The 21,586-nt window shown below is 40.9% G+C and overlaps 2 protein-coding genes across 3 annotated transcripts in view; one reads left to right on the top strand and one right to left on the bottom strand.

Annotated features, from left to right (window-relative positions):
- Positions 1 to 737: 737 nt before the first annotated feature.
- Positions 738 to 20,729, top strand: ALG6 (ALG6 alpha-1,3-glucosyltransferase). Of its 2 annotated transcripts, none has more exons than XM_051624507.1 (15): positions 738 to 809; positions 3,502 to 3,613; positions 6,972 to 7,056; positions 8,314 to 8,403; positions 9,226 to 9,314; positions 11,407 to 11,489; positions 12,200 to 12,264; positions 14,433 to 14,618; positions 15,140 to 15,275; positions 17,307 to 17,392; positions 18,007 to 18,091; positions 19,152 to 19,222; positions 19,573 to 19,641; positions 19,793 to 19,991; positions 20,237 to 20,729. In XM_051624507.1, exons 2-15 carry the CDS (start codon positions 3,532 to 3,534, stop codon positions 20,432 to 20,434), a joined length of 1,524 nt encoding a protein of 507 aa, XP_051480467.1. In that variant the 5' UTR covers positions 738 to 809; positions 3,502 to 3,531; the 3' UTR covers positions 20,435 to 20,729. The 2 variants fall into 2 exon arrangements, with proteins under 2 accessions (XP_051480467.1, XP_051480465.1); XM_051624505.1 differs by lacking the exon at positions 738 to 809 and adding an exon at positions 1,313 to 1,487.
- Positions 2,168 to 21,586, bottom strand: part of ITGB3BP (integrin subunit beta 3 binding protein) — a 47,184-nt gene continuing 27,765 nt past the window's right edge. The window contains exon 8 of the mRNA XM_051624518.1: positions 2,168 to 2,351. Within this exon, the coding sequence (XP_051480478.1) occupies positions 2,344 to 2,351 (8 nt within the window). The 3' untranslated portion in view covers positions 2,168 to 2,343. The remainder of the gene's footprint in view (positions 2,352 to 21,586) is intronic.

The following is a 21,586-nucleotide window of genomic DNA, read 5'->3' on the forward strand; positions in this document are numbered from 1 at the left end:
GGCCCTGGCCCAGGGCCGGGGGGGAGCCCCCATCCCTGGAGGGATCTCCAAGCCGTGTGGATGTGGTGCTGAGGGACGCGGGGCAGGGGTGGCCTGGGCAGGGCTGGGGGAACGGTTGGACTGGATGGTCTGAAAGGTCTTTTCCACCCCAAAGGATTCCTTGATTCTGTGTTGTGCTTTGTTAAGACCCTCAAGAGAATCGAAGAGGGACGGACGAACTGGAGGGTTGTTGAGAAAGGAGCCTGTGGTGCCCGAGGTCTTTTCACCCCTGTTGGTTCCTAGATACGTCTCCCAGCCCGGGAGGCAGAGGAACTGCTCCCCAGAGCTCCGGTGCGGCTGCAGCACGACCCTTCCCGCCGCCCCCTGCCTTCTGCCGGAACCCGCACCGCTCAGGGGCGCGCCCCAACAAAATCCGTCTTCCCGCCTCTCGCCGGGGACACCGAGTGACGTGTTCCCGCCTCCCGGAGCCGCTGCCCCAGCGGGGAGGGAGCCCTGCCCGGGCCGCGAGGGGCGCAGCGTGAGAAGCCGAACGACCAGCCACGCTGGCCGGAACACCGGCCGGGGGGGGCCGGGCCGGGCCCGGGAGCGGAGCCGCCGCCGCCCCCGCCGCGCCGGGAGCGCCGAGCGCGGCCCCGCAGGCACCGCCAGGCCCGGGCCGCGCGCGGGATGCGCGGGATGCGCAGGCGCGGACACCCCCTCCCCCCCCGCTCCGCATGCGCGTGGCGCCGCCTCACGGGCGCGCGCGCCGGCCGGCGGGAGCCGGAAGGCGCTTCCCGGGCGGAAGCGGGCGCGCGCGCCGGTGGTGTCCAGTAAGGAGGGGCGGCCGCGGCGGGACGGGACGGGACGGGGCGGGAGGGGCTGCGGCCGGCCCGGCGGTCCTGCCCTCCCGCGGGGCTGTCGTGGTGCCCCGGGGCGGGGGGGGATCTGGGCCGTGCTCGTGCGCGGAGCGGGGGCACCGCGTCCTTCCGCCGGTGCGGGCGGTGGCGCTGAGGGAGCCCTGGAGCTGAGGGGAGCCCTGGAGCTGAGGGGAGCCCTGGAGCTGAGGGAGCCCTGGAGCTGAGGGGAGCCCTGGAGCTGAGGGGAGCCCTGGAGCTGAGGGGAGCCCTGGAGGGGAGCCCTGGAGCTGAGGGGAGCCCTGGAGCTGAGGGGCACCGAGGGGCCCGCCGGAGGGTGAGGGCGGCTCGGGGAGGCCCCAGCGCGGGTCTCTGAGCAGGCAGCTTCAGGCTGGGGTCTGTGGAAGGGCTGGGGGTAGAGGGCGGGAGGACCGAGGGTGTTTGAGGAGGAAGCGCCCGTTCTGAGAAGGAGCGGGGCAGCAGTGGGCTGGCTGCGCTGGCTGGGCTGGCTGGGCTGGCGTCGCGTCGAGGAGTGAAATTCTGAATGCGACGCTTGCGTTTCTGAGGCAGGGAAGGCTGCGGCTGGGTTGTGTGCTGACAGCTCTCTTAAAACAAGGAGTGACGCGAAGGGTCGTGCCTCTGTGACCGAGTCCTGTGAGTGTCCGTGCGGCCGGGACTGGTCTCGGGGCTGCTTGTCTGAGGCTTCACGGGCAGCGTGGAGGGAGGGTGTTCTCTTTGGAGCTGCGATTGTCACCTGCTGCTTATAGGGACATCTTGCTTGCGAGACCCTCCAGTGCTGCTCACCCCGAGGCAGAAGATTCAGCAGCCTCAGGCTGAGCAAACCAGCTTTTTCATCTGAAGAGTCTTTTTTGTTTAACGTTGTTACCCCTGGGGTAGCAAAAATTAGAGAGCCATGCTTTAAAATCTACCAAAAGCGTGGCTTTTCTTGAGGTCTGGAGTAATTATTACAGATGAAAAAGAAGTAGGAAGGAATTTTAAGAACCACTCTTGAGAGAAAAGAGCAGAGAAACTCAGTACCCCAGAAAATCAGTTTATACAAATGTTGGGAATGGCAGAAGGAAATGAGAGGAACGGGGTGGGGGGAAGCCTGTGGATGAGGCTGGCATTAGGTAGGAATTAAAAGGGTATAATTAATTAATTATTATTCTGGCTGGAAATAGAAAGGAAGGGCAGGTGTGAGTATTTTGTAGAAGGGAAAGGCCAGGCTCATGAAACTTGATTTTTGGAAGTCATATAGCACTGTGGAACTACTCGTCCCGAGTTTAGGAAGCATGAGAGTTCACTTAGGGTAAAATGTTCTGCAGAGTCCACCTCAGTGTTGTTTATTTAGATGAATGTGTCTATCCTGTGGTTCAGGCACAGGTGTAGTACTGAAACATGCAAATATCAGGGTTCACATTTCTACTTACAGATGGTGATCTACTGCTGTCACAGATATATATTGGTAAAGTAACTTATTTTTTTCCCCCGTGGAGGTGGTGTTGGGTCTTTAACTTTCTGTGAATAGAAAATAAATACGGATTTAGTTTCAGCAGAATCACTTAAATTTGTCTTATATGTTGCTTGTCTGTTACAAAAACATCAGTTCAGTATTGCTGGTGTTTTTGTTTGAGTTTTGTCTGAGATATTTTTGTTTGTTGCTTTTTTAATTTTATTTTGTGGCAGTGGCAGGTGTGTTAAACTCAGTTAAATTGGATGATGCCTCTTATGCAAGGGAAGTCTTTGTCAGTTGTACCCAGGCTCATCCACTCCTGAGTAGTGTATCTGTTGCTGACTGAGGAGGGAATGGTGCTACTGCTGCTGATGTGGCAGAAGTACAGCCTCTGGATTTCCTGCTGTCTCACTCTCAAGGCTGGTGTAGTTTCTTCTGTTTTTTTTCTAACTCAGATAAATCCTCTGGGTCAAAGTTTTCATATTCTATAGTTAGGGTTTCTCTGCCTAGGGTGACATTGTTTCTTTCCTGTTTCTTGATTGCTGAGCTTGTTGCATGTGGCCTTCAGTTTGACAGGTCTAGCAATGTTTCTGATTGCTGCTGGATCCTTGGTATGGTCAGGCAGGCTTGGTGGGAGACGAGTCCTCCTGCCTTTTTGGGCAGAAGAATGGAGAAGGTCTCTTGAGCCTGGTGGGTTTCATCTGGTGTGTCCTCTAGGAAGAGGCAGCTGATGGATGGTGTGCTTGTGCTTGGGAAGGGAGAGGAAGAATTTCGGAACTGTTTTTGAATAGCAGGGAGTCTGAAGTAAAATTCAGGTCGGGGATTTTTTTAATCATTAATGCCAGGTGTTTGCTTTCCTAGTCAGACGTATGCATTGAATTTTTCTTGTATGCTTCTGACTGTGTTCCTGTGGAATTAGAGGATATGGAGTTTATGGTGGGCTTTTAGCTGTTGTTTTTCTGCATTTTGTCAGATGCCTTTTCAGCTTCTAGCTCAGGAGTGGGAGAATTGCTTCTGGGCAGCCTTTGGCTTCATGGTTAGGAATTCTCCCGTACGGAAAACCCCTCCCTCCCGATTGCTGCCTGCATCCAGACGCCGGGAAGTAACTGAATGTTTCTGGGTGGGGAGAAAGCGGGGGCTATCGGTAGAGTCGTTAAATGCCTAAGGAACAAAAACACGGACACTATTGTAGCAATGTTTGTGGTGTTTTCTCAGGTACCTTCTGGCTTGTTACAGAGACCGGCTATGGAGAAGTGGAGCTTAATGACAGTCACTGTCTTACTCGCACTTACTGTTCGCTGGGCTGTTTCGCTTGGTTCTTACTCAGGTAATGCTTGTTCACAGTCTGTGAAACAGCCACATGAGGATGAGTTATGGAGCTTGTGATAAATGAAATAAACTTGCATATAAACAGGAAACAATGTGTTAGTTCAAGTATTGTTGTGTTTTGGTGCCTTTTTTCCCTTAAGGTTTGTGTAATACCTTGTTCTTATATTTCTGAATGTGCAGTGATGAACATCACACCTGCTTGGAACAAAATGCTGAAAAAAACCAGCCACAACTTGGTGTTTTTGTGTTGTTGGGTTTTTTGGGGGATAGGTGGGATGATGGTCAGTAAAGCTTTAGGTGGAGCCAGGGTGGCTCTTCATCCCTACGCCTTTGTTGTTTCTGTGGCTGCAGAATATTATTGCAGCCCAGTTGTACATTTGTTTAATGTTGTCCTTTAAGTTCTAGAACAGGTACAGCCTTAATTTATATTTAGATAAAACTGTACTGGTGATAATGAAGATGGTGTAAAGGTGACATGAGCGATTGCACCCTGCCTGGTAGCTGTACTTCCTGAAGATTGTTTACTGCATGAACTAGAGCTATATTCGTTTAATAGATTAGTTTTTCTCCTCCCCATCTCATAGTGCTTACAAAGAACCAGCAAGTTTTTTTCCAAACCTCTCAGTGCCATTCCCACACTTAGCATAAGCTTGCACAAATCTTGCTTTCTGCAAAGTGTTTTAAAAAACCAAAATATTACTTTCAATCCCCGTGAGCTAAAAGAATCACAAGCTCAGTCAGATTCAGCTCTGGTTTTCTGTTAAGGCAATTGGATTTCTCATCCCCTGAGTCTCTGGATCTGTTCAGTAGTATTCTAGTGATTATTAAGCTGCTAACTTTAATCTTGAGGGTAAGTTGCATGCATGCCTTCTTATGCAGTTGTTTTATTTTGAATTTGCTTTCTGAAAATGCTATCACTGGAGATCTTTTCTGTAGGCAACTGAGGCTTTCTTTTACCCATGTATAGGCAGAAAACCAAACACCTTGTCTTTGGCCACACAACACTGAATTTCTGTTGCACTGCAAGAATCTACAGTGGTGTTGCTAACTAGATTTTTTTAAAGTAGATTCCATTTCAAGCCAATCAAGATTCTGAAAGGCAGCCTTAAAATAATACGTAAACTAAAATAATGATTTATTTTTTTTTTAGTGTCTTGTTTCCTATACAATCATTGTGTATACATCTTTTTTGGAATAGGAAAAGCTGAGTCTGATCCAATCCAGCAAGTTATTAAAGCATTTACTTAACTTTGAGCATTTACTGGCTGAAAAAAATACAAACCTGAATGTTAGAAAAAACCTGTCAAATGCATAAGTACACTGAACTTTTTTAATTTCTCTTTGAATTATTTCAGATATAATAAACCTTCAACGACTGGAGGGAGAAAAAAAATTAGGCAGGGTAATGTTTAAACTGACGTGGTTCTGGTGTTTGCTTTCCCTGCTGCTCAGTGTAATAAATAGTAGTAGTCATTCTTCCCTGCAGCAGACCCTGGTGAAAATGCTGCTTGGGCACACTCTGAAGCCACCCACGGCCTGAATGGCCAGGAGCAGGGTGGCTAATTCTGCCCTCATCTACTCTGTATCCTTGGGTGGCTGCAGTGTTTCCATTCTGTTGTTGCTTGCCACCTAGCATGCTTTTGAATCTGCCTTTGGAATTTGGGTCAGGATGCTGAGGAAGCAAGTAACTGGTTGCCATTTATTATCTTAGATTAGCTGGTCTCGGAGAATTATTGAGGAAAACTTTGGCTTCATAGATTAATCCATATTTTTTTTTATGCATTTCCAAACTCCTGCTAAATGAGTAGAAGTCAAATACCTGTGTTGAAAGGCAGCTTCAGACCCTTGAAAATTACTATTTCTAGGTAACAATAAAAGCAAATAAGACCACTTTAAATTTAAAATATTTGTGACACTTTAAAATACTCAGTTTTATTAATTCTGAGTTCTCTTTGGCTGTGTACTTGATGCTTGGAAGCAAAATTTGCAAATATGCATGCAAAAACTAACTGATGTGTGATCAGTCTCTGTATTTGAGACTGATGCAAAGGCAATCAAACCTTTGGATTAAGAACTCATTTGATAATTCTCAAGCCAATTGATTTCTTTTTCTCTTCTTTTGAGGGGGAGAAGCTGAAATGTGTGTTTATATGTGTGTGTATATACATACGATCACACATACACTCTGAAATTTGGATAACACCTATTTTTGTGTTTCAGTAGTACATATGTGAGCTTGTGTGATTCCTACAAACACAGATCATGTAAAAAAAAAAGGAAAAAAGAAAATATGACTTTCCTATATTTTAAAGAAACTTTGAGGTCTTAGTCTTACTAGTGTCAGTATTTTGCTGGAAGTACTGCAAGTCCAGTTTCTATTCTTGTTTTCAGAAACCATGGGTTAATAGAAGTAAGTAAACTGTGACAAAGATGCTTAGTGTGCTGCTATTATCAGAGTTAGCTTATGTTGAGGGAATTGTTTATGAGTAGAAGTCTTAAGTATTTACATTGAGAAAGCTTTTTCCATGGAAAAAATAAATCTTTGTATCCTAGGAGAACTGTGTATGCATGTGTGAAAAGTGTCCTTTAGCACTTTGCACAACTTCTACAAAACAATAATTCAGTTGAAAAATGTGTGAAAGAGAATTCCTGTAAACTAAAATGGAGCAGTTATTATTTTTAAAGTTCTGTAGATTATAAGTTTTTTTTTAAATTTCTAAACATATTCTGTGTAGTGAATGGTCTGATTTAGGAAGTGGCTCATCTTAGCTCTTCCTTGGGAAGCCTGGGGAAAGGGACAGATATGCAGTGTTCCTGCTAGTGTTGCAAGGCAGGCAACAGGAAAAGGAGAGAACTGGGGACATGTAGCAGGTCCTAGTTCTAAGTATATTTAAAACTAAGGCTGGTTATTACTTTTAATAGCAAGCTACCACGACATGGCTGAAACACAAATGAGAACACTGTCCATTATTATATGCTAGAAAGTGAAGTAGTTCATGCAAAATCACTATAAGATCTCAGTTACGTACATCTTCTTACTTCAGAGAAAGTGCCACATTTTTCATCTACACTTGGAAATTATTTTTTTTTTTGTCAGATGAGGAAGCAATTCTTCACAGTGGACTATCTTGATAAATGCTTATTGCAGAAATATCCAGAAAGCCAAAAAGAACATGGAACTTTTTGCTTCCTCCCTGTTAGCCTGCATGGCAGATGAGGTCTATATTTTGTACTCAAATATAACAGAGGAATGAATAATAAAGTTAGTATTATATTAATATGCAAATACGTGTCTGGAGAAAAGCAATCTGTTGTAAACCAAATACAATCCTAAATAGCCTGTCATCTCTTTTTAGGTGCAGGAAAACCACCTATGTATGGAGACTATGAAGCTCAGAGACACTGGCAAGAAGTTACTTACAATTTACCCATCAGGCAGTGGTATGTAGTGCTATTGTAGTTCAGGTTACAAGGGTAAATGTAATGAAACTTTGGTTTGTGTCTTACTTCAATATACCTTTAAGATCTCTGCAGCATCATCTGCTGTTCTCTGAACTGTTCTAAAAACCCTCTTGTAGTAATATAATACCACCCTCTTGTAATATAATACCACCTTCTGAGACTGAAGTACCATTTCCTTCACAAAAAGGAAAAAAGGTTAAATTTGGAACTTTTTTTTGCTAGCTGTGAGCTCATAGGAGAAAATATTCTGACTGGTAGCTCTCTTTTGTGAAGCTCTGGCTTTGTTTTGAATTGACTGTAACAGTCAAGAAATAATTTTTTTAGCAGGCTTACATGAGAGATCATAGAGAAGCTTGTTTACCTTGTCTAGGAAAAAAAATAAATCAGTTCAGCTTCCTGAGTTCCAGTTTTCTAACACAAAAAACCATCTCTGATTACCAGCACTGACAAAACCAATACTCTGCTCATCTCCCCCAAGCAAAGAGGCAGGGACATGCCAGGAAATGGAGACACTTGGAGTCTGGTGCTGGAGGCATAAGCTGTTCTTTACACCTGCAATTTAATTGTTCTCAGCCGTGTTCTAAATATAGATTGTAAGATGTGGGTGTCTGGAATCTAAAAGAGTAGCAGGTAAGGTTTAGCTATTCAGAAGTCACATATTAAGGATGCTGTCCAACTCCAGGGAAAAAGGAATCTAGGATTAATATAAGGAAAAAGCACTAGTGAGTTCCATTTATTTTGAAATTTCCTTTTAACTGCATTTGGTTTATTTCCTTTTTGGTAAACTGACTGCTGTCTTCTGGAATAATTGACATGCATGAGCAGTGTTGGTTGGGTTTGTAGGTGGAGGTGAGGAACTGCAAAGCCAACCACATCAACAAACCTAGAGCTTCAGGAGATGTCTGCCTCAGTTTTTGTGCAGGCTTTGTCTTAGCCTCTGGGTTTTTGTCTTATTCTGTTCACATCAAGGATTCTACCTCTCGGGTGAAGAGGCTCTGTCAGTTTTTTAAAATCCTCTGTTTTGCACACACAAGTGAGCATCCTCTGAATCGCTTTTGCTTTTGTTTTGTTGCTTGATTTTTATTTTTCAAGTAAAATAAAGCAGATCTAGAAGTTGCTAACTGCCTTTTGGATTTTGAATACGTTGCTAAAACATTTGGTTTAATATTCAGCCTTTTCCTTGGGCTGAAACAAAGCTGGAAATGCAGATTCTTCTTCAGGGCTTTTTTTTTTTAGGTACTTCAATACAAGTGATAACAACCTACTGTACTGGGGCCTTGATTATCCACCTCTGACTGCCTATCACAGTTTTCTGTGTGCTTACATGTAAGTCCATTATTTTAAATACTTCTGTGGAGAATATAAACAGCAAATTCACCCCTTTTTTTTTTTTCCTTTTTTATTTAAAATTTTCTTTCTGGAGGAAACTAGTAGCTAAAACCGACCAATTTGGTGCAGCTGATGAAATTAAAAATACTGTTTGCTACTTTAGAGCTAGGGAAACAGATTTTATGTGTATCCCTGTTGCTTAAAACTAATGCTGCTATTTTTCTGTCATGTTGGATCAGTGATGCAGAGAAAAGTGCCATAGGAATTGGGTGCATCTCTTGGGAAACCTCTCTTGTATTGAGAGCTCCAGTGACATTTGATGACTGGATATCATGTAAATAGTATTCTGTTATTGGAATACTTTTTCCACAAGGGCTTTCCTACTGTTGGAATGAGACTTATGGAATAAGAATGTAGGTTAAAGTGCAGAGGCACAGCTATGTGGGGCATCTGTGTGAACTGTAAATGGTTTATATGTAATACTTAAGTATGAAGGGTATTTACAATTGTTTTTTTAAAAGTCAGTGGAACAAGACTGAAGGTGGCTATCTTGTCCTAATAAATGTTGTATTCCATTGTTACTGTTTCCAAAGGTGATTTTTTTTCAAATTGTGAAATAGCAGCTAAAGTCTACAGTGCAAAACTGATCCAGAGGTGAGGAAAACCTTCCATTGATCACTATTGCTCTTTGAAATATTTCTTCTCATTCATCTTCTTTCTTGGAAGATGCTCCTGAGCGTGTCATCTTTATTGCTGAAGGGAGTGTAAAGGGAAATGAGAACTGTCTACATTTTGATGTGTCTGTACTTTGTTTTACAGTGCAAAGTTAATAAATCCTGATTGGATTGCTCTGCACACATCTCGGGGGTATGAGAGTCAGCCACATAAGTTATTTATGCGCACAACAGGTAGGAAAATCGTATTTCCTTGGGATGTTCCCACAGATTGGGCTCACTTACTAATTTAGCATGTTTAATATCATGCAGCTTCCCTAGTTTTTGCTCAGTTCTTTGACTTGGGTGGCTTTGCAGGTCTGGTTATCAACCAGGCTCCTCTGTTCTTTTCTGTAATCATTTGTGAAGCTGATAAATATAAAATACACAAACAAGTTTTCACCTCATTTGGCTCAGTAAAAGCTCCACTTTTTTTTTTAATGTAGCTTAGACCCATTTTTTAATTGTGTAAATAGTATTGTTTTCACTGACTTCACTCAGCAGCCTCAGATCTTAATTATAAGCTGTTATACTTTATCTGAAAGGGGGACGTATTTGATATTTTTAAAGATGTCAGTTTTCTCTCCAGTGATCACTGCTGTAACTTCTGTTAACAAAAAAGTAGAAATGTATTTTACTACTTTTATCCTAAATTTCATTTTCCTGCAGTCACTCTTCTGACCATGTGATTAGTTTGAACTGCCCCTTCAAAGAAAAGGATAGAATAAATGCAGAAAGAAAAAGTAGATAATTTTGTAGCTGTATTAGTAGGACCATAATGTGGCCAGTGAGCTCTTGTTCTCTAAGCAATAGCAGATGCTTCATCATTCTGTTACTATTTTCCTTAATTTGAAATCAGTCTTTTGCTTTGTATAACAGTAGAGTTCTACAAAATGCTTTCTGATTGCAGTGGCAGAATTTGTTGCTCATCAGTAGCTTTTTTGTACTTCACAAACCTCTGAGTCTGCTCTCTAGTAATTGATTGAATTGAGAAAAAAAATAAAAATCACTAGAACTTAATTACCCTTGAAATGGTCTTTATTAATTTTGAAATCAACTCACTTGACAAACCACTGATGGATCTAGAAGAACTGAGAAAAGCTTTTTAACAGTAGCCATTAGAAGAGTGCATTAAAATAACTCAGCAGGGTCAATGTCAGCTGTTGGTATTACACCTTCATTTTGTCAGTGTATTTTTTTTTGCTAAAGCCGTGGGTATATTTGTTTAATTGTGTCTGAAATACATTCTTTCCCCCTTGAAGTAATTGCACATTTTTCTGCAACTGGTTTATACAAATAATCTGAGGTTTTTCTCAGGCTCTTAAGACAGCACTGAAGAATTTACCTGGTGGTTTAAACATAATTGACATAATTCTAGGCAAGTGGATCTACTGGTTCTATTTTCTTGTCACCCCTCTTGCATATATTTGCTGTAGGCAGCTGATCACAGCCAAATAACTAGTTTTAGTCTATTTATCCACATGATTTAATTCAGACAGAGACATTGGAGATTGTTATAATCTGAAGTTTCTTAATTTTTTGTGTCTTCAGACTATCTGTCCCATCAAACCACTTCACTGCATCTAGTGGTAGTTGATTTCTTTGGAGAATGCAGAATGCCTCCTCTCCTTTTGGCATGTGAGGAACTAGAGTGTGCTCCCTTGTTGACTGAGGCTGTGCCAGCAGCCAAAACAGCTGAACATGTGGAAGCAGCAGCTTTTGGACATCAGAAATTGTAGCATTAGAAACATTAACAAGATCAAATTCTGTAGATCTGTTTCTTTTTGTCCTTTGAAGTGGAACTACTCAGTTTATTCTAACAGGGCTTTCTGCTCTTTTGATGTCTATTTGCCTATATTTTTCCTTTGTCTTACCAAAAACAAGTGGAAAAAAAAGCTTTGGTGTAACTGCCAAACTTGAGCTGTCTTTAAAACAATGAAACATACTGTAACACAAAGACAATAGAATAGCATATGCAGCTGAAACTATAGATCCAGGACTTCTGAACTTCAGTGGAATTGAATGACTAAAGGGAAGTTTTCAGTGAGGATACAGAAGCAAAAACCCCAACATCCAAAGTTAGGCAGCTAGTCTCACTTCAACACTGTGTAGTTATTTTTATATCAGTTTTTTTCACACCAAATACAACCAAGCTGTGGATCATTAAGAAGTTAAAACTGTAACCAAAGTCAAAGATTCACAATCCAGATGAAAATACACAACTGGAGTAGCATTAAGTTGAGATAAGTGGGAAGTTTCTAATGTAAAGTTCATCTTTATTTTTCAGTGTTTGCTGCTGATTTGCTGGTTTACATTCCTGCAGTTATTTTATATTGTTGTTCCTTGAAAGAAACCTCTACTAAAAAGAAGGCAAGTATCTGGTGTGCCTGTGTTAATTAAAAAGCAAAGAAAACACACTGTTAAAACAGAGTAGAAATGTAGCACTAAGAGAGTTAATGAAAATATAGAGCATGACAATGGCCTCAATTGATGTGAAACTGATGACAATTTTTATATCTCATATTAAAAGCTTCTCAGTTAAAAAACTAAACAAAAACTAAACCATTAACTTATCTTACAGCAATTATTTTAATGCTTTCAATAACAATAACACTGTAACAGTAACAAAACCTCTGAAGTTTAGTAGCCATGAACTCCTGAGTTATATTTCTTTCTGAATTTATTACTTGGGTAATAAAACCAGGATTTGAACTGTGCCATGGGGGTGTCTAGGAACTGCACACTCCTTATGGTGGAACCAATACATTTTGGAATAATAAGTCTTCTGATTTTTGGGGTGGTTCCAAGGTCTAAGATGGGTGTGGGTAATTTTTGAGCAGGCTGGCAAAGGACAGGCTGGTCTCCATTCAATATTTTCTTTTTTATGGAAAATCTTTATCCTTTGTTATTCCTCAAAACGCTACTGACAGACAATTACTTGCAGAGAAGATTCCTACATCTAGGGCACACTGTGGAGGAGCAGAGTTCTGTACTGGAGAAGTAGTATAAATTCCTGTCTGATGTCTAACTTAGAAGTAATTATTTTCCTCTCTTTTTTTTTTTTTCATTCTTCTTTCCAGGTTTCCAGTGCCCTCTGCATACTACTTTACCCAGGCCTTATTCTCATTGACCACGGACACTTCCAGTATCCTTGTTGTGCAATGAAATGAATTTCCATTTACAAAGTAATACTGTTCTTAAGCACTTGCCTTCAGCTGGGCAGAGGTTACTTCTGTGTACAAAGTTATCTGAGTGACTTCTGCTTGCCCAAAGCAGTTGTGTTAAAGAAAACTAAGGCTGAAATATGTTGAAGATAAGGAGTTGATATTGGGACAAATCAATCCGAAAGTGAACATCGGTCTTTCTGTGCCTCAAGCTCCTGTTTCTGTCAGTCACTTTATGGCAGGAAACGTCAGTGGTGCTCTGGCAGTGAAGAGAATGATGGCTTGTGCTCCTCTGGTTTGTGTTTGGAGAGAGAATCACCTTAGATCTTCTTGAGATGGCAGAGGAGTGTGTCAGGTGCAGTTGTGTAGAATGCTCAGATCTCTGAAATGTGCCGTTCTGTCTTGCCTTTACCAGTACTTGAGACTGGATCCATTTACAGCCTAACCAGTTAAGGCAGCTAATATGAGTTAGGCTGTCAGAGCTAACTAGTCAGCATTGGTAGCAGACAGCTTCACAGGTGGGTCTTTTAAAATAAGATTTCTGTTTTTATACTCGTTTTGCACATCGACAGATGCTGTTTGTTAACTTCTCCAGGCTGTGCTGCTCAGTGCCATCCAGCCAGAGGGACACAATCCTGGAGTTGTGCAAAATGTAGATATTGAAATATTCCAAGGAGATACTGAGTCTCAGCATCTACTGCTCAATCAAGTTTTGACAATCAAATAGTTTACTAATTTGTGGTTTTCTTCCAACAAAGTGCATGGTGAACTTGGAGGATAATCTATCTTAGAAAGCAGATTATGAAGGAAAGAAATTCATAATGCTATTGAATATTTTGAGTTACAGTTCAGGAATTCTGACATTCTATTTTTGGCCTGACTCTAAAGATGTAGATCATCTGCAGTCATCACTTACAAGAACAGGGATGGGAATGAATGCAATTCATCTTGGGTGAGAGAAGCTGGTGGTCAGAAGGCAGTACAGGGGTTACAATTTTCTAGTACCTACAAGATGTACCAAGAGGAGGACAAGAACCTGTTCTGTGTCTCTTACCTTAGGCAGGGCAGGAAGTAATGGGCCCAGGTTACCATAGGGAATCTTTGGGTTTTTTTAAACATATATAAATATCATTTGAACCTTAATGACTGAAATGCTGGAATAGATTGTCTGTGGATGTTGTGGAATCTTCAGTGTCAAGATCTTTAAGACAAGGTTCAGGAAACCTCGTGTCAGGAGAGACTTAACTGCTGCAGATCACTGCAGGATCACAGCCTTTTGGTATAACCTTCTTGATAAGATTTCAAATATATAGGATGATTTTGAGTGAGAAATCTGAGTGGACTGAAAACAACATCCACAGTCTGAGTGGGTTATCATCTTTATATTGACAAAGAGAAAACAAAATTATGTTAAATTTCTGACAGTGCAAGTATGTCTTGTCTGGTTTCTCTCATTGTGTAAAAATAACAGGGAAAGACAAAGCTAATGTTGCATTATAATAGTAAATGTAGCTTAGTCTCTTCAAACTCTGCTGAGCTTGGGAGCCTGTTCTCAAAGTCATAAGGAAGTAACATTGATTTTAGTAACTATTATTCATTGTTTGTAGTGTATTAGCAGCTAAGGGAAGTGGTCATGGATGAGGGTGCATTGCCAGCATAATAGAATCACAAAAACCTCAGGAATCCTTGAACTAAATAATATATAATGTAAATACTGCCCTATTTTAGTATTCTGCACATATCTTTTGGGAGCTGGGAGGACAGACTCTTGAAAGCTTTATCCTTAATCACGTAAATACCAAGTACAAAATATTTACCCTCATGCTCTTGGCAAGTAGTGTCACTGTCACCAAAAGCTTGGTTGACTGAAACATACATTACATATATAATTAACACACAGACATGCACGATTTGTCCTCATTTGTACATTTGCATGCTTTGAATCAAGCTTTGGAAATACAAAAATTACCCTTTAAATAGAAGTAAAATTATTTCCATCTCTGAACAACATAGTCATGACTGGCAATGTGTTTTTAAAACCAACTTGGAAAAGCTTATTTTGCATGCTGCTTTACACTTGCCCCTCAGGGCATCAGTTACTGACCCCCAGTACCAAGGTGTGTGTCTTGTCCTTGACATAAAAAACCATATACAACTCAGTGAGCCTTGGCTTTGCCTTGTGGGGTGTACTTTTTTTGTCTTATGACTGGGACCTTTTGGGGTCAGTGGCATTTTGCTTGGCCTTAAATTACAAGCAAATGGAACTCTACCATTCTCTGCCCTTTTTTTGCTATTTACTTGGAAAGTGCTTCAAGAAGGGACTGAAAGGAAAGGGGTAAGTGACTTCAGACTGTTTCATCTTCCTCAGGAAAACACCCAGGCAGCCTGACATTGAGAATGGGATTCTCCTTATTTGCATGTGGGCATTTCTGAATTAATTTCTAGTGGAAGATCTTTTTGTTGTTGTAATGTGTTCCTCTCCTGCAGAATAAACCTTTCTTGTTGAGGTCTACAGTCATTTCCACTGAACAAACAGCAGAATGTGTTAAGGTGTCCTGTCTTGGCACTCTTCCTTCTGCAGGCTAAATTAAATATGGGCTGCAGGGGGCAACCAGGTCAGGCTGACAGCAGTAGCTCTGTAGTCCTCATGGAGGTGTTGGTATCAATCTGGGGATAACCAACTTCTCTGTGCTACTGGCAGCTCATTTTGCTTAGATTTGTTACCTTCAGTTTTATATCTCTTTTAAAAAAAACCAAACCAAACAAAAACGCCTTATGCTAGAAACTTGTAAGAACTGCCTTTTATTTGGGTTTTAGATGTCCCTTTTCTGATGCAAGCTTTTTTCTCGACTGCAGGTTGGTTTTGTTAACTAAGATAGCAGGGACAGTGGTGGCTTCCTTTGCTGTCTGCTGGCTCCCCTTCTGTACCGACACGGAGCAAATCATGCAAGTACTCAGAAGACTCTTTCCCATTGACCGAGGCTTGTTTGAGGCATGCATGTTTTCTTCTCCCCCACCCTGCTGTACATGTTCTGTATTCTTAGATCCCTTGAGAAACCTTCATCATGACCTTTAGGGATTTCATGTGGGAGACACACCACAGAACTAGTAATTTGAGCTGGCCTCTTCAGCAGTCATTTCTTGCCAGTTATTTAATCCAGTATTTAACCCCAGCTCAGCTGGCATCTTCCAGAATATTTTATGAGTAGACAACACTTATCCCATCATCAAACCCATACTTCAATCCATACATTTTTCCATTGAAACAGATTGCATAGTAACTGACAATGTCAAAAGTTTACAATTTCTGTCTGTCTTTGGTTCTGATCAGCTATTTTCAACAGGATTCATTATTAAAAAAAAATAATTAAAATACTGTCTTGGGTAGAGCCTAGAACTTCCTTTTTGGCCCACCTTGTATTTTCAGTGCAATTTTTCCACAATATTTTCCAAAAGTTTTAGGCTAGTTCTGCTTTTACTTTTCCCCAGGCTGTCCACATTTGCATGCTGCAAGGTGCTGAGCACCAACAGCCTTAATCCAGTAAAGCAATTACTCATATGCCTAATGCTTAGGTCACAGGAGTCCCACTGATGAAAGAAAGGGTGCTCATTTTCCAAGTAGCAGTTGAATTGTTGAGTTTCTTAATTAGGGCAGGAGTCTTGCTATGACACTTTTAAAATCAGATTCTCAACTTCTAAGATTAACCAATAAAATAAAGCTGTGAATGTTCAGTTTTTGATGCTACAGGGATTTAAGCAGTTCGACTCATCTTACATTTTCTTTTAAACTTCTTTACATATAAAATCACAACTGGCAGTTTTTTTCTTCAAAAATAAGTGCTGATGTATGAAAGGCAGCATTTTATTTAGGCAGCAGTATGGAAGTATTATCTGCTAGCTTATTTAAATAAAAAAATTAACCCTCCCCACAAAAGACAAACCCCCCCAAAAAAACCAAAATCAAACAAAACCCTCACCAAAACATGACCCTATTCCTTTATTTATAAAATAAAAGATAATTCTAGTTTTGGTCACCACACTTTTTATTTGGTACCACGTTTAAAAATAAATCTGTAAATGACAATACCCAATGAGTCCAAAAGAGCTTAAAGATTTTAGTCTAATATTAGCCCAAGTATTTTCTGAGTTGATCAGGGGAGTGACTTGCTGGATGCTAATCTAGATAGAACAAGAAATTGTCCACGTAAGCAATGAGCAGTAAGTTTATACTGGGCTGCCTGTAACAGGTTCTTTGAATTGGTTCCCATTTCCAGAAGCAGCAACAAATGCTGATGGTTGTAAAATGGTATTGGCTCTGAAGTAGGAGTCCTGTGTGTTTGCTGGTGCTGCCAGACCCTCTGCTCACTTGTAATCCTCAGCAGATTTGAAGTGCATATTCCGTGCTGCTGGTGAGCACGTGAGGAGGATGGCTCAGTTGTTGGTGCTCGCAGCCTCCTCGCTGTTATGTCTACACAGCTGTGATTCCAGCAGCTGTTTGGGGATGAGTTTCAGGAGCATGATAGCTGTAGTTACAAATTTAATTTTGAAAGTGATCCTAGCACAACTGCTAATGTCTTTAGACTTCTTGATTTATTAGAGGTTAACTCTGTCATTGCTAGCAAGCAGTAAGCACAGTTAATACATTGAGGTATGTAATGAAATGTGGCAGTGTACAGAGTGGCTTCACATTTGAACAGGGATTCATACATGGCAGTGTTTCATCAGGGACAGATACTTTCAGAGCCCTGTTCTCACAAAATGAGTTAAAAAGTAGTATCTCGTGCTGAAGAACTATTTCTGTGTGATTTTAGAACATGTTTTAATTGAATCTCTTGAAACTTTCCATTTTGGAAGATCAGAATAATTTAAATTACATCTAAGAACATTATGTACATCTGCAAGTGTCACTGTGCAGTATCATGGTAAAACCCAACAGTCCCCACCTCCCAAGCCCCATTGTTATAACAAATCTAAGTTTAATTTAATGTAGTTATCACTACGTACCCCTTTTTTTTCCTTCTAGGATAAAGTAGCCAATATTTGGTGCAGTCTAAGTGTCCTTATAAAGATAAAGAATATAGTATCACCTCAAACTCAGCTAAAACTCAGGTAAGACTGAAATGCTTTAGGTAGTTTTGTATTTACATGTTTTTTTGGTTTTTGCAAAATGAGTATTTTCTTGTCAAATGATGAGAAGTGGTGTTTAAATTCTTGAAAAAATGTTTTCTTTCCTATACAGTATTTTTCTCCCGAGTGATAAGGGATTCCCTAGGTATTTTAGGGAATATTTATGATTGAAAAATTTCCTGCTTGTTTATATAGTGATTTAAAATATAATGATATAAATATGTGTGTATATATATATATACACATACACAAAAATATATATGTGTTAAAAAAATTTGCATGCTTTCCTCTGAAAAGAATGACCTCTTTGAGTGCTCTTAGAAGTCAAGAGTTCACAATTCAGGTTTCTGAATAAGTGAACAACTCGAGTCTAGGTTTACAGGGTCTGAACTACTCATGGAAATGCTTCAATCCTTTTTCAAAAGCACATCAGTGAAGACTTGTGCTTGTCTCTTGTGCTTGAGTCTCCTTGAGTGGTTGTACTTCTGAATATTACAACCGAATTCCTCACTTACATAGTTTTCAAAAGTGGTCATATGATACCATGGATGCAGATACTCATGTATTAAAACTGTTTTTCTTACAAAATTCTTTAGTTTTGCTGTAACATTCCTGAGCCTCCTTCCTACTTGTGTAAAACTAACCATCCAGCCTTCTCTCCGAGGGTTTAAATTTGCTTTGGTAAGTGTTATGTTTTTAATTGCTCCTTGTTTTATAGCCAGCACTGGTGTGCAACCAACAGCTCTGCTCAGAGTGGCTGCTGTGTGTCTAAGTCCATTAAATATCTTTCTGTTTCTGGTTAAAAACTGTTTTGCTATCTCATGTCCAGGGGGTCCAGGAGGTCTTTTAAATCCAGACTTCTTTCCTTAGCCTCAGTTTTCTGTATTTTTATTGTCTTCCTCTGAAGAGTCTTTAGAAGATTGTGTACACATTAAAGCCTTGTGCAGAGTTGGAATTTCTCCTCTTTTTGAGTGCCAGTTTTTCTTACTGCATTGGCTGCAAAATTCAATTAAAAAGTCCCGAGATGGACATTCTAAGCTCATTAGCTCTTTGAAAAGAAAATGATAGTATTTTCCTAAACGTTTCCCTTTCTTTAGTCATATCATTTAATTTAAGCCCATTGATGACTTACATACAAAAATCAGTTTTCCTTGAAATCAAAATTACATGGAGCTGGTCCTGAGGTTTCAAGAGTTAAAATTTTTAACTTATTGTGAGTACTGTTTGAGAGTTTATCAAAACATTGTTAAAACTAATACTTACCCTAAGAATTGATTTACTTTTTACAGTGTGTTTTTATTTGATGGCAAAAAAAAAAAAGGCAGTTTCTTTACTTTGATGTATTGGCTGCTCGATATGATGAGCAACATTTTACATCAAAAAGGTGGGTAATTCTCAGCAGGACAGAACTTTGCCAGTGCTTATGTGTGTGAACATTGTGTGACTTGGTGGGGATGCTCTTGTCAGTAAAGCTAAGCCAGAGTGGGGGCTCTTGACAGGAAGCAATTTCTGAATAATTTGGGGTAAACTTTCAAACAATGTACTTCTTTGTATGTCTGGGTGGTTGCAGAAGCAACTCTGTGTACTTGTAAATTGCACTGGAGTAAGTGTAGCAGTTAATTACGAAAATCAGATCCTTTAGCTCATACATTCATGTAAAGTCTGTGCCAGCAGAGAAACTAAAGCAGTGCTTTGCATTGCAGTCACAGACACTAATGTATCTCTGATTTCCTTTCCTAAGGTTAGTTGTGCATTGTCATTTTTCCTGTTCTCCTTTCAAGTACATGAAAAATCTATCCTTCTAGTGTCAGTGTAAGTAAATTATTTTTCTGTGGATGTTCTTGCATGTTGCTTTCTCACAAAGATACCCGATTTTACACACTCTCTACTATAACGTGCAAATGAAAGTACACAAATACAGCTGTGCTGGTTTCTCCTGCTCCACTGGGCTCTCTGGGCTGGTGCTGGGACTGTGTGTGTCCTGGCGTGGCACAGGGTGTGGGTGTTTGCCCAGGCACGGGCTGGCTGAGGCCACAGCAGAGACTGGTCCGGAGCTGCCCAGCCGCCAGGGGAGCGGGGCTGCAGCGTCCCCGTGAGCGGCTGAGGGGACGAAGCGCTGTCACTGCAGTGGGGACATGGCTGTGTTCCTCTTTCCCTTCTAGACCAGTCTGCTTGATCATAAATGAAATCCCTTTTATGGCTACATGGTTTTTACTGGTGTCAACTTTCAGGTGAGTTGGATGCTATTAACATGACTTTAACACAGCATTCTTCCCCAGTTCCCTACTAAGCATAAATTAATTCTTCTTCCCTTCCTTTTACATCCTTTGAAGCCCAGCAGGGAATGTGCACTTACATCTGCAGGTGTTTCTGTTTTTACAGTATGTTGCCCCTCCTGCTGAAGGACAGGTTGCTGCTGCCCTACATTGTGACCATGCTGGCCTTCCTCTCAGCCTGCCTGGCTTCCTTTTCCATCTTTGAGAAGACCTCAGCAGAGGACTTACAGCTGAAACCCTTAACCCTTTCCCTGAAGGGATATGTTTCTTGGTTTAAGTCCTTTCCCAAGATTGTCAGGAGCTTGGTAAGTGATTTTAATTGCTGTAACTCTTACTTGCAGCTCTTTATGGTACTGAAGAACTTGCATAGAGCAGTTTTATGTCTCTCACTATGTGTGAAGCTCGCAACAAGAAAAGCTGCACTATCTCCATATATAATTTTTTTCTGCAGTGTCATCTAGGTATAGATTGAAGAATTCAGAGCACCCAAGTAATGAAAGTAACAACTGTTAAATCACAGTGAGCTGATGTGTCATTCCTTATCTTACAGTTCCTTTTCTCCATAACCCTGATGGCCACCCTGTCTCTAATGAGTGCTGCAGTGCATCCTCCACAGAGGTTTCCAGATTTATTCCCTGTAGCTGTGTCTGTTCTTTCTTGCTTACACTTTTTATTATTTTTGGTGTATTTTAATGTTGTTATACTCTGGGACTCAAAGAATAGTAGAAGTATGAAGAAAATCAGTTAATCAACCTGTGAAGATCAAGGGCTAAACTGTGAAAGGACAAAGTAATTCCAGTGGATGGTGTCTGGCATGGCAGGTACAGCTGGCTGTGATCTAAGACAATTCCTGTAACCTAATGAAAAGCAGGAACCACATTATGGATATTTAAACACATAATGATTAAAGACTGCTTTAACGGAGAAGTATTTTGAAGGGCACTTGGAAATGTGATTTGGTGTGTTTACTTCAGAGGTGTAATACTTTTGTTACCATTTGTCAACTTGAAATGGCTAATAAAGGACCAAATTTTGAATTGGGATTGGGTTTTTTTTTTTTAGTTACTATGTGCTGTTTTCCACAATACCAATAGTTTCAGAATGCTGAAGGACAGCAGAAGCCACAGAGCCACACCAAAGTTAGTGCTGGGTGTGGAAGCAGATGCTGTCATGTTAGGAAAGGGCAAGGTTCTTGTGGATGCAGTGGGTTGGAGCACATTTATTCCTTTGCTGTGGTTTGGTTTTAACACTCAAGTGGTTTTATGACTCTAAACAAGTGTTTCTGATAAGACTGAGAAGCCAAAAACTCCTGGTTCTACTGCAACAATGAGTGAGGTACTGCAGTTCAGTTTCAAAGCAGCTACTAGTCTCTCCAGAAATAAAAAAACCCCAAACAAAAAAACCCCAAACAACACAATAAAAGCCATCCCTTATTGCAGACATTTGCAGATGTAAACTGACCTAAACTCTGCAGTTTCTCCCCCTGCACTGAACAGCCTCCAGTGCCTGTAGTTCAGGGAATACAAATCAGCTGAAAAATTAGATGCATAACAAAGCATGTAGGAAGAAAATAAATCATAAAGCAATACGTGGCAGTGTAGTTTAATTAGCAGTCAGTCTATCCTTCACTCTGCTCTGACACTATATATATATATATATATTAAAAAAAAGCCCCCCCATCCTTGTTTAAAGGCTTGTCCCCTGCCCTGGCTGTGCTCTCACATACCAAACTGTCACTGACATTAGCACATTCTGGGCTGTCTCTGGAGCATCAGTCGTGAGTGTGTGAATCAGCTGTTCTGGGAACTTCCAACTGTGTCAGTTATGAATACTGCAGATGAAGGGGCTACAGCCTGAGTGTATTTTATTCTGTTTTTTTCCAGCTTTATTTGTTGTGGAA

The sequence above is a fragment of the Apus apus genome, chromosome 7 (assembly GCF_020740795.1).
Source record: "Apus apus isolate bApuApu2 chromosome 7, bApuApu2.pri.cur, whole genome shotgun sequence".
Classification (NCBI taxonomy): Eukaryota; Metazoa; Chordata; class Aves; order Apodiformes; family Apodidae; genus Apus; species Apus apus.